We start from the raw sequence: 13090 nt of genomic DNA on the forward strand, positions 1-13090 counted from the left end.
TGTCATGACCATAGCCTCTTCCACCTTTATTTAGTCCTTCATGTAGTCCTCAAAACCTCCCTCCTCCTGATACTTCTCAAGCATAGCACTGATTTATCCTCAAATGTTCTTTATTGCCTATAAGAAAAAGGCCAAATCTTGCTCATCTTTTTGTACTCAGGGTCTAGTGTAAGCCTGGAATATAGTAGTCATCTAATGAACATTTACTGAATGAACCGAATTGCATTACATATGGTAATGCATGTAAGGCATTAGTAGAGCACTTGGCACAAAGTACAAAATAAATGTTTATTTCTCAATCACTTTCCTTCACACCTGGCCTGAACCTACTTTCCTACTTCATGTCCCACCACTGTGGCTTTAGGCATCATCAACTCTTGTAATTGCATGCATATTACATACATTTCTGTGCCTATGGAGCCCTTACCATGCTGTTATTTCTTTCTACAATGCAATCTCTTTCTTAAATGCATCATCCTTGCCCAAATCTAGTGAAAAGAAAACATAATTCTGGTGATGTTGGTCCAAATCTCCTCTATAACAAGCCATGCCTTTTATATTTAAATAGTTTGACCTGGTTGGGCCTTTCTGGCATCTTTCACATAGAATTACATGTTCTTTTATAACTGGCAAAGCTCCTTAAATCAAATTAAAACATACTTCCATTTATTGATGCAAGCACCCCTACTTTCTACTACTCAAAATCATTAATAAATGAGCAATAATTAAACTTCTGGATTTGAATAAGTAGTTTTTATACATATGTATCTGGTTGTTTAGCATTTTATTTGATTAAATTGCCTTGGACAGGAAGTCTAAAATACATTTTATAAATTTTTATAATCAAAAAAAAGATGGATGATTTGTTTATTTTGGGGAAAACTCAGCCCAAGGCTACTGATAGCTGTAACTCCCCTAGCCACTTCCACATAATTTTTAAAATGTGAATGCCAGGAATGGTGCTGTTGATATTAATATCAGGACAAGGAAGAGAAGGACTAGGTGTCTCTGGAGGAGCCTCTGGGGGAATAAACAAAGATACTTGTGCAATGTTAGAGATTTCTGACTTCAGGTTGACCTTATCAACAGCCTGTACAGCAATGAAGAGATCTGTGCCATTTGTAAAAGTGATGTTTTCTGGTTTAAACACAAAGACTTCCTCTGAGTTGGCCTCCTTTGGGATGAGGTCAGTGGTGTTCACTTGAAGTGAATCATTGAACTTGTCTCTGAGATCAAGAATATTTGTGCTTATTCCAATGATGTACTTGTGAGCTTAAAAAAGAAAGAGAGAAAAAGGATGTGACTTGTAATTCTCAAGTCTTAAAGAAGTTTTAAAAAATCTGTTAGAAACAATATCACCATCCCATAAAATACCAATAAATAAATGTAATTGACAGTCCATATTTATAAGCATCAGTATCTTCTTTTACATTCTTATTTTTATATCCCGACAGAGTGATAAATATAAAACTGGATCAGGCTTGACTTAAATAAAGCCTAGGTCAGTATTTCTGGCCATAGCACCTGACTGAGAGAGGAGGTTAATTACTGCTTATTATTTTATTATTTGTGCTTCTCAAACTTGACCATACATACACATCATCCAGGGATCTTAAAATGCAGATTCTGTTTCAGTAGGTCTGGGGTGGGGCCTAAGGTTCCACATTTCTAACAAGGATTCATGTGATGCCCATGCTGCAGTCCACAGACCATACTTTGAGAGGAAAAATCTGGTAGAACCTGAGATTTCTTCCAAAGGACAGCTCTGCTCCATAGATGTCTATGATCTTTTCCCCATTCTCTCCAGGAGTCATTACTAAAAATGAGGTTTATTAAAGCAGCAAGCAAGATTGGCAAGATTGCCAAGCAAACGGCTTGGCAAGATTTCAGAAAAAAACTGAGGATTGCCTGTTCCTGGTTGAAACATCTTACACCCCTTTGGGCCAGTTTTTCAGATTCTAAACTTCTCATGTTTAAAAATCTTAAGCTTTCATTTCAGAGGATGTTCAAGATCCCTCCACATGCATCACAACACGCCTGCCTGCCTCACGCCCTCTGCCCCTCTGCTTGGCTGCTAAACTCTTTTACAGGGCCCACACCACATTCAGCTTACCTCTTCCGTGATCATAATCATCCCCAGGAGCCGTCCAAGTCAGATTAATGAGACTGTCCCCTTGGATTTTTGCCTTCAGGTCAGTGATTTTACAAGGCGGAAAGAGATCAGGTATGGGAGCCTTTGGAACATTGGAGGCCACAAATGAACCTCCTGAGGACGTTCTGCTGAAACATACTTGCTTGCCTTGAAGATCATCCTTATTAATTTCAGGTCTTGGTGGATTCCATTTTACTTGACCTGCATTAAAAAATTCCTCAGTGCAAGGTATGGCTATACTTCCCTCTGTTTTTTATTGTATTACCCTCTTTCCTCCCACACACAAAACTTACTTTAACCATTTGTTGTAAAGCTCCCAAATCAGGTTGCATCAGATGGAAAAAAAGCAAAGAGAGAATCACAGTTCTTTATCTCACATATATTTATTTCCTGGATATTTAGTGGAATAGCTTTCATAATTTATTTTTTGTAAATATAATAGTCCTGGGATTGTTTCTTTTCCCACCTTTTTGCTATCCTACTCTTAACCTGCCACAAGGTCAGTTTAAATACTATCTCTGCTTTAAACCTTCTCAGACTTCCTCAAGCAATCTCTTCCACCTAGGTAATACTGGGGGTTTCATTGTCTTTCTTATTTATTTCTTAATCAATTATCTGGGCCTTCAAGAATTGCCTTGATTAATAATTCTGTGCATTTTTCTCTTTTTTCTCCATGTTTGTGTTTTGTCTTTCTTATTAGATTGTAGTTTCTCACAAAATGTTTTATGTTAGGGGTTCTAAAATTGTGTGCTCTTGAAAGACTTGATTTTCTCAATGAATGCATGGAAATCTAGTTCATGTAGCAATCCCAATTTGCTTCACATTCTTGTTGAAAGGTTGTATAAAAGTCATCCTGAAATTCTAAAAATACCCTGGCCTGCTCAATCAGTGGGGTTCTCAGACTCTCTTTTCAATAAAAATATTCTGGAATACCTTAACATGGCATTACTCTGGTTTTACTTTCTCATAAACTCTTCTTTTTTAGCCCTTATAATCTTTTGTCTGTAAAGACAGGTTGATCTTTATACCCATTAATCTGGTCTTGGGCAAAGATGAAATGAATACTTTAGCAGGTTTAAGATTAATTCAATTCACCAGTAGAGACTGTCTCTCTTGGTATCAAGGCTCATCAAGGTATAGGGGGAAGAGCATAGCTTCCCAGTGCCAAGTCAAGTGCTATCACTGTTAGTAATGTGGACCAATAACCTCTCTAGCCTCTGTTTCTCCATCTGTAAAATGGGATAATTAGGAGAATGAGCTATATTAATGTAACACTGAGCATAATGCCTGATATAGCAACTATACCAGTCTTCTCCTGACTTCTCTCCCTAACTCAACAAAAAAGGCAAATGAGAATAAAATAAGCTGAAATATGTAAAAGAGCTTTGGAAGCAATGGTGTCTTTTAAAGCATTTTTTCCTATTATCACTTTTGCATGAGGACACACCACATGTCTCAGAATCCTCCCTTTACTGATCACACACTCGAGTAAAGAGGACAGTGTGAAGCTACTTAGAAGAGCTTTTCTTACTACACACCAGCACTAGGACAGGACCTGTCCAGGACAGAATGGAGATTGATGGAAAACAAGTCCTGGAACCTATCCGGACTCAGTCTTGGACCTGATTCCAGCTCTAGTCCAGGACAAGTGTTCATAACTAAGATTGGTGTGGGACTGTCTGTTCCTTGGAGTGTAATTTTTCCACTTGCTTATACGTGGGCTCAGTATGCTATCTGTCATTAGGTTTGTCTACTATTCTCCCTAGTATGAGCAGGAGAAGAGAAGAGGAAAAGGAGACAGTGGGCTTATGGTGATACTGATGCAGATAACAAGACCCAAATTGTTATTTTTTGATTCTGTGGAAATGCCTATATCAGTAGAAAGAGGTTTATTATGAAATGTGTTAAGATTTATTTAAAATAATAACAAACATTTATTGAACACTTCTTATTTACCAGCAATAGCTTATTAGATGTATTTTCTTGCTTATTCCTCATAACCATCCCATGAGGTAGTTACCATTATTACCCATTTTACAAGTGAAGCAAATGAAGCACAAGAGATTACCTAAAATACTTTATTTGGTAGAAGCCTGGAATTTGAACCAGGGCGGTCAAAATCTACATTCAGTGTATTGGTTTTCACCTGGGGGCTATGTTATTACTTAGAGGACAGTGAATGATGTCTGGAGACATTTTTAATTGTCATGACTGTGGGGGCCGCTTCTGATATCTAGTGAATAGAGGCCGGAAATCCTGCTAAACATCCTACAATGCACAGGACTGCCCTTCACAGCAAAGAATTATGTGGCCAAAGTGTTAATAGTTACCAAGGTTGAGAAACCCTGATTTAATTTTGTACCATTCTCCCCACAGGTTTAGTGGTTTTCGCTTGATTCCAAGCCTTTTACTCAAGCCTAGGATGTTATTATAGATGACTTACCATTCTCGATCCAGCCAGGTATGTACATGGCTCCAATCTGCTGGGGTATCCCCTTCTGAGTGGCTGTGTTGACACCTCCCAGAGCCCACACTTTTACACTGTATCTGCCATTTGTATCGTAAGCTGTAAAATACCTTGAATAGACACCATCATCCTTAGTAGCATCGGCACCTTGACAGGGAAATGAAGGAATTAATGAATATCCTAAAGGTAACTGGGCACTTGTATATTTCCAACTCATACGTGGATTAAAATTTTTTAAAGCAAAGATAATCCAGTGTTATCTCCAAGAGAGTTTAGGATTTGACTACGTTAAGGATGAGGTATACTTCTTTTCCGTGTGTGTGTGTGTGTGTGTGTGTGTGTGTGTGTGTGTGTGTGTAATTTCATATGTGTACATCTTGTCTTCCTGAATTGTTGTCTTTTTTTTTAACTCAGAGATCAATCATGTGCCTCTGTTACATCCAACATAGTACAAGGTAACTACTTAGTATGTATCTGTTGAACTGAATTCAATTACTATATGTTACTGGTGAGAAAAAAAAAGTTATATGATTTTTTAAAAATTTATTTAGGTGGGAAATTCATTTACAGAATTTGTTTTAATAAGGTTACTTGTTTCACAGTCGTCAAGTTCCTTCTAAAAATAAACGTAGAATTTTCTTTTTCTCTCCCTGTTTGACTTCTTAAATATAAAAATAATAGGTAGAATTTTCCCTTTGGGTGCAGGATAATATAGACTCTACATAGATATGGGGGTCACATATAACTATACTTTAATCCAACTCTGCTGCTTTTTAAATGTGAAAGCCTGTTTCTTCATCTGTAATGTAGGGATAATATTTCCAAAGTGTGTGGTGAAGACAAGAAATGAAGATCTATCTATCTATCTATCTATCTTTTTATCTATCTATCTATCCATGTGTCTAATCTTCACACAAACTCCTAATACAAAATATCTATTAATTTTCCTTCTTCACTTTTTGGGGGGTGTGGAATACCCACTGACAACTCCCTAGAGTCTGAGACTTCGGGGCTTTACAAAAGTTAAAGGTAGTCCCTTCCTCATGTTTTCCAACAATTTGAAATATAGGAATTAGGAATATAGGTGGCAGAAAGCTCCCCCAACCAGAATCCCAGTGCTGGACTTCCTGCTTCTAACTGTCCTCACCACAACATGCCCTCCTGCTGTTCTCTGGTTGCTTCTTGGAAAAGAAAGATATGTTCTTCAATTTCTTGGGTGGTTACCTGCTCCGTTGTCCAATAATTCCAAAGTAACTGTTTTTCCATTCACTGATTCTATCAGGGCTGTGACCTTGGCCCTGATAATTGGCAAGGCTCCTTGGTGAATCTTTGCATAAACTACCATAGGGCTAGGGAATTTGCCTGTGTCTTTGTTCATTTTAGAGGTCACTGTAACTGGAGGCAAGGTGCCACTTGATGCACGGGAGGAGACAGTCAAAGTCAGGGTTTGTGACCTTGCTTGTAGGCTGTATTTCCAAATGCCGACCTAGCCAAAAAAAAATGGAGACATTTCCACTTAATAACTTTAAGTGACACAGACCTGACTTCAATGCCACCTATAGGAAGAGCCCATCTAATACAAGTACATTACAAGTATATCTAAGAAGATTTTTAATACTCTCTCAGCCAAGGGAAACTTTGTTATGTTTGGACTAACTACATGGTTCTATTGCCAAGAAAATCCTAGTTGGGAAAAATGAGGTCTGAAAGTTGTGTCCTTATTATAGCCTTGGTTTCTCAAGAGCAGGATCAAATTAATAGATTCCTGAGGTAGAGGATATAGTTTTCATGATGCCAAAGCTCTAGCTGCTGTGTAGTTTGAAGGTTCTCCTTTTAGTACCTGGAGAAAATATCACCAACTTCCTTTTTCTTGACTTGCTGTCATACTGAGTGATTTCCACTGGATGGAGATTTTTCCTTGTTCTCTCTTTCATTCAATACTGACTCTTGGGCTTCCCTGGTGGCGCGGTGGTTGTGCGTACGCCTGCCGATGCAGGGGAGCCGAGTTCGTGCCCCGGTCTGGGAGGGTCCCACGTGCCGCGGAGCGGCTGGGCCCGTGGGCCATGGCCGCTGGGCCTGCGCCTCCGGAGCCTGTGCTCCGCAACGGGAGAGGCCACAGCGGAGGGAGGCCCGCATACCACAAAAAAAAAAAAAAAAAAAAAAATACTGACTCTTTTTTTTAGCAACCACCCTCATTTAAAAAGCTACAATTATTCTGTAAAAATTTTATATTATCTTATCAAATTGTGAGAAGGAAAAAAGATGAGTCCATACCTTGGCAGTGCCTGGGATTTGGAGGTAGGCCATTTTGGTGTGTGCATCCACTAAAAAGCCATCTTGTTTCTTTCCGCTGGGATCCCAGAGAAGGATTTGGGGAGTGTCAGTTGTCCAGGTGATGAGAAACAAAGTGTCTTTCCCCACAGTACTGTCCACAATCACCGTGCCATTCAACCACTGACTGTTCTGGAGGGTTAATCCCCTGCTCTCAAGCTGTTAAGAAAAGCAACTCTTTACTTTCTGGAGAATACAGCTCCCATCACATAGTCTCTTCCATTCTGTCTCCACCTCTCATTTATCCCATTAAAAAGCCTTCAGTGATGCCTGAATCCTTGGTTTGATATTTAGGACCTATTATGATCCAATTCTAAATTACTTTTCCAGCCTTAGCTTCCATAATGTTGATTCCTACACCCAAACCAGACCACTTCCCCATATGATCCTCATGAATCCCAGACTCTCTGACTATCGTACTCTGCTTTTCCTGGAAGTCTGTACATTCATGTCCATTTGTCTAAGCCTTACCTACCCTTCAAAATTCAATTCAAAAGTCACTTTCTCCATGAAGATTTCTCTGATGTCCATCTCACTTACTGTGGAGAATAATCTCTCCCTCCTTTGATCTCCCATAGAATCTTGTTTCTATCAATCCTTTGATGTCCTCACATTGTGTTTTGCTTTATACCTACTGGTGTACACAGCTCATCTCACTACTAGACTATAAACCCTTAAGGAGGCTAACTAGGACTTATTTTCACCCACATATGGATTGTTTGAATTGCAAATAACTAATTCGTGGGTCAATTATTACTGCAGTCCTTGTGAAGATAAATGAAATAAATCAGTGGCCAAGGCTGATATATTGTCTGAAGTAGAATGAAGGAGCTGTGGAGCAGAGGTTGAGGTAGGGTAGGGCTAATCAGACTTTGTAGAAATGTGATTTTTGAGGATTATCTCCTAGATAATTATTTATGGTCCTTAAATTGATATCCATTAAAAGATGGGGTGGCCTGGTCATGGAGCCAGACTTTCTAGTTTTGTATGTAGATTATGATCTGGGATGTGAAGAAAGCTACGGGCCCTTAGATATGATTCTTATGGCAGGTGGGTAAATGAGTCCTGCTCATGTCTCTGTCTTTCTCCCTTTTTGGTTTCTTAAATATAAAATAATGGGCAGAAACTGCCTGGCTGTAAACTTGCCCTTTCATCACTTTAATTACTTTTCTAAGACACATTCCTCCCACGTCCAAACCGGGCTCTTGGGTTTAATATTCTAAATCTGAACTAGGATAACCCAAATGAGTATAATTGCTGTCTTCTTTGACTCAATAAATGCTACATTGATAAACTAGAAAGCCTATTGTTTTGAAATCTGTCATTATTTGGCTTTTAAATTTTTTTTATTGGAGTATAGTTGACTTACAATGTTGTGTTAGTTTCAGGTGTACAGCAAAGTGAATCAGTTATACATATACCTATATCTACTCTTTTTTAGATTCTTTTCCCATATAGGCCATTAAAGAGTACTGAGTAGAGTTCCCTGTGCTATATATTAGGTCATTATTTGGCTTTGACACTACATTATTCCTTTACTTTTATTCACAATAAAAGTTACAACTCACACAAGTGTGGTGCTGATTGTTCACTCTCTCTAGTTTAAAGATTCATGTGAATAACTTTTACAACTATTAGAGAAGAGCATTTAAAAATATATTTGTCCTTTTTTTATTGTCCCAAGACTTTTGAAAGAAAATTTGGTTTTCTTGAAATTTTAGAAGCAGAAGGGCCCGTAAAAGTTTTCTGGTTCATCTCTGGCTGAGAAGCTGAAGCTCAGAGAAGTAAAGTTCTTTGCCCGTGGTCACAGTTAATGGCAGACCCATGAACAGGATCCAGGTGTCTGGACTGACAACATGGGCTTTTCACAGTACAAATCACTTTCCATCCATTATATGAAAATCTTGGCAAATATCAGGGATTTGAGGTAATGGAAAAATAGACCAAGTAATCCCTGAACAGTTGTCCCAGAAAATTTATACTGAGATGATCTACTCTGAAGAAAATTCTGAGCCAATTATATTGCTATGGGTGCTTGTTAACAGATGTTAAAAAAGAATTCCTGGACCCACTATATTTTATGTTGATGGTTTCTAAGAGGAAGTCACTTAGTATTGTTTCCAAACAAGAAACAGTAATTGCCTTGTTTAAATGAATAGTGTTGCATTTTAGGAATAATGTCTAATATCAGGCTGAAACATCTATTTTAATTTTAATTCATTACTAGAAGAATGTAGAACTTAAAACTTTTAACCATTAAACTCCCCATCTTGGCTATGGTTATTTATAAACATGAAAAACCAAGGAAGAAGAACTCTGACCTGGATGGAACGCTGGGAGACAGCTCCGTTTCCTGATGAAAGGGCCCCAAAAGCATCCATGAGGCCATTGTTCTGAGCCTGATCTGAAGCAGATGTCTTTAAACCTCCTAAAATGCAATTACATTATCAGAAGTTATTTTCTAGAAAGCAAGTATTTGCAACATTTTATATATTGTTAAGATAACAAAATACATATTATACTGTGTTATTAAAGTACTAATAGATTAACATTAAATAGGTGTCCAGATTAACTCAGAAGCTGATACTAACTTTTTAATCCTATTAAATAATAGCTTCAGCAACATAGTCATTTGGCCACTTCAGCTCTCTGCAAAGCAGTCAAGAATCTCCGACAGACCAAAACTAGTAATATAAATCTCGTGTTTTAAAGGTCATGCACTTTAATATGAGTCATTAAGCCTTACTGCAAGTGTATTGATTTATTCCTATTTTAGATATAATCTTAACAAGCTTGACTTTCAAGTTTTCTCCTAAATCAGAAAAGATGTGTATGTTACAACAGTAAGAAATAACAACTGACAGGGGACAGTTATAGAAAAGTATTATGTGTAGTAAACAGGAGATGATATACCAGGCCATGTAGTCTTGAGCTATTTAGAATAGGTGTAACTGAGATAGTTGATGTGAAAGGACTTTTAAGCTGTTAATGACATCCAAAATCTAAGGAGAGTATTTTGGTCATCCTACTGGCATTTCACCCAGATCCCCTTTCTAGGCTAGTGCATCTCTCCCCAGCTGCTCTAAGTGTTAGATTAATGGCATATAGCTGCCTCCTAGTCAAGAAAATTTCTTTACCTAATGGGGCCACCCTAGTTAAAGACATAACATGCCCCCTTACCCCTGCTCTGCCCTGACAGTCTATAACTACTGACTGATGGACACAGTGGTACAAAAGGTCAGCCTTCTCTTTCAATATTGTGCCAAACCTGTGATGCAATTCCAGATTCAGAGTCCCCTGTGGCACCAAGCTTCAGCTAGCCTCTAATTTCACATCTGTGCTTAGCTTCTTCCCCTGCCTGATCTTACTCCCTACTCTCCCTTTCTCCTGAGAGCTCTCCCTCTATAAATCACATGCACTTAAATCCTTTTCTCAGGCTCTGCTTCTAGGAAACCGAGCCTAAGACAGGTAGTATTAGGAGCAAACAGTCCTGTCATTTTATCTGGCTTAGATGGCAACTCAGCATAATAATTGATATCCATAATGCTGGCCCTAAGTTAAAAAAAAATTTTAAAAATAAAAACCTACTCTGCTGAAGAAGCCAGGTTCAGATGGAATATATTTTAACCGTATGTGTATGGAAGGTAGAAGCACAATATATGAATGTTTTACAAAGAAACTGCATTGTATTCTATATTTTTAGTGACCTTCTGTTTGGTTCATCAGGCCCTTTGCCCTTCCCCTGCTATTTCTTGTTCAAGCCCCAATTCAGATGTCACCTTCCTGTACACTCCTTCCCCAGATAAAGTCTAGGCTCCCTTCTTTGTACTCATTGTACCCTCTATTACTAATAGAGCACTTGTATCATAGTATTATATAGTTAGTGGTTTGTCGTCTGTGTCCCCTGGGTCTCTTGGCCAGCTGCCAACTGGAAGTGAGTGGTTCCTGGCCAACTGATTAGATTCTTTCCAGTCCTTATAAAGTGTCTGGGATGAGAGTCCCAAGTTCTCCCTAGAGTGCTGTGCTGGTCCCATCTTCTCCAGACTGCCCTAATCCTAGAACCAAGGCTTTAAAATAAATGAGTGGAGTCAGTTCTAAAAGTCATTTGGGGTAAGGGCAGCTAGTTAGTCAATAAGATAACCCCATCTGTCCCTATCCCACCCTTCCCCTACTCCCCAGTGCACTGGAGCTCACAGTCCAGTGGAAGAGAAAATACAGTAGGACTTAGCAGGTCATCCTTCACCTGTCATTTTAGACAGCTCCTCTAGTTCCTGTGCTGCAGACGGCCCTAGGGCGACTGTATGGATGATGACTCCGCTTTGTTTCACCTCATTAAAGCATGAGCTTATAGTGTTGTCCTCCCCATCGGTCAGCAACACAATTTCGGATCCATCTGTTGGGTATTTCTTCCTAATCACCTAAGGACATAATTCAGGCATAAGTTGTCATGTTCAGGGTAGCCAAAGTGTTTGGGAAAACTGCAGTTAAAGGGAATGAGAAGAGAAATTCCAGAGGGAATAAACAAAAGTGTCTAGGAATGGTCAAATATCTCTCTGTCTTGCAATGATACAAGACCATGGAACTTGACAATGGTCTTTTCTCTTGGTTAGCCTGTTGCAGAGAAGGCTCAATAAGGTGGGATGCAGGGCAGTTCCAGGGATGGACAGCACTAAGCAGAAAAGAAGGTTTTTCTAGTTTCTTTCACATGATCTCTCCTTGACAGGCTTTCAGAGGTTCCCAGATGCCTTCAGAAACTACCCACATTTAATGGGGATAATACTGAGGACTAATATATTACTATAATAATATTAGACTCGGGGCAGATTTTAGCTTGTATGATATTCACCAGTCTTACCATAAGCTGTTTATGGCTGGCCTTAGTTCTGATTGGTGAGTCCCCAGGTCACATGAGTTATTAAAAATTTTAATATTCCCTCTGATTAAAGCAAAACATTTTGTTCCATTAATCCCCAGTTCCTAGTTGTCCTATGACACCTATGTCTCAACTATTCCTGGGAGACACAGGTTATAGCTTTTTACATGGTATAGAGAGCCATATGCCTTATGCCAATGTTGGATAAGATTATGATAGAAGGAAAATTAGATAAAATAATAATGTTTATGAAGAGGAAGGCAAGAGTTCACTCTTCCCTTAAAAAGAGTGGAAGGGAGACCCAGAAGTAGAGGAAACAAGTAATCAAACCTAAGTAACTCCCCTCTCTGGACCAGACTCTCAGGAAGGGAAGGCTCTCTTAAGTAGGTTGAAAGGGAAGCTGAGATCAGAGGAAACTTCCACCCCACTTCTTTTGAGAGGAGGCTGCCCCACAAGGGAAGAGAGCAGAACTGTGATTGCTGCCATGTGAAGAATTCTGGAGCCTAGGAGCCTGTCAGCTGTGGCTGTAGCCTCAGTCTGACCAAGCTGCAGGGCCTGAGAGGCCGGAGAAAGGGCTCAATTTGGATTCCCTTGTCCCATTCCGCATCACTGCTATGTGTCATGGAAAACATGCAGAAGTCTCCATGTATCCATAGGGGAAATGGATGGCAGCTGACTTGAGAGTTGGCAGGCAAGAAGACAGTTTATCTTGCCATAGAGGCTGAGGGGTGTACAGCTTCCCAAGGGCTGGATGCAGGACATGGCGGTGCTCAGGGATCTGCTCCAACAGTGAGAGCCAGAGCGTGGTGAGTCAGCTGGGGAAGACCAATGGGCCGTGATCAAGCTAAGAAAACAAGCAAAGCCCAGTGGCCACAGCTCCACCGATACCACTGCCAGACCTGACCAGGGTCCTGCCCCAGGGACTAGTGGGGAAATTGAGACAGCGCAGTATCCAAGGCCCTTTACCTCATCACCCTGAAGTCACACACAAGCTCCTCCCACCCCATACCGGGGCTCTGTTGGGCATGAGGAGCATCTAAATTCCAATTGTGTTCCTCACATACTCTCTCACACCGTCGGAGTGGAAAATACAGAACCAGAAGTTCCCTCTTCACCACCAGGCCATCTGGCATTAGTCATTTCCCCTCAGGTTTTGTATAGCAGGAGTTTAGTACGACATGTCAGTTTCCCTCCCTTACTTGCTTCTTTTTTTTTTTTTTTTTTTTTTTTGTGGTATGCGGGCCTCTCTCTGCTGGTGGCCCCTCCC

General features: G+C 39.7%; 1 protein-coding gene across 1 annotated transcript in view; it reads right to left on the minus strand.

Annotated features, from left to right (window-relative positions):
- Positions 1 to 727: 727 nt before the first annotated feature.
- Positions 728 to 13090, minus strand: part of CLCA1 (chloride channel accessory 1) — a 43229-nt gene continuing 30866 nt past the window's right edge. Inside the window, exons 8-14 of the mRNA XM_007115971.2 lie at positions 11194 to 11368; positions 9272 to 9378; positions 6894 to 7109; positions 5844 to 6105; positions 4596 to 4766; positions 2114 to 2353; positions 728 to 1272 (exon numbers count right to left, since the gene is read on the minus strand). Coding sequence (XP_007116033.1) covers positions 884 to 1272; positions 2114 to 2353; positions 4596 to 4766; positions 5844 to 6105; positions 6894 to 7109; positions 9272 to 9378; positions 11194 to 11368 — 1560 coding nt within the window. The 3' untranslated portion in view covers positions 728 to 883. The remainder of the gene's footprint in view (positions 1273 to 2113; positions 2354 to 4595; positions 4767 to 5843; positions 6106 to 6893; positions 7110 to 9271; positions 9379 to 11193; positions 11369 to 13090) is intronic.

Source organism: Physeter macrocephalus, chromosome 4 (assembly GCF_002837175.3).
Source record: "Physeter macrocephalus isolate SW-GA chromosome 4, ASM283717v5, whole genome shotgun sequence".
Classification (NCBI taxonomy): domain Eukaryota; kingdom Metazoa; phylum Chordata; class Mammalia; order Artiodactyla; family Physeteridae; genus Physeter; species Physeter macrocephalus.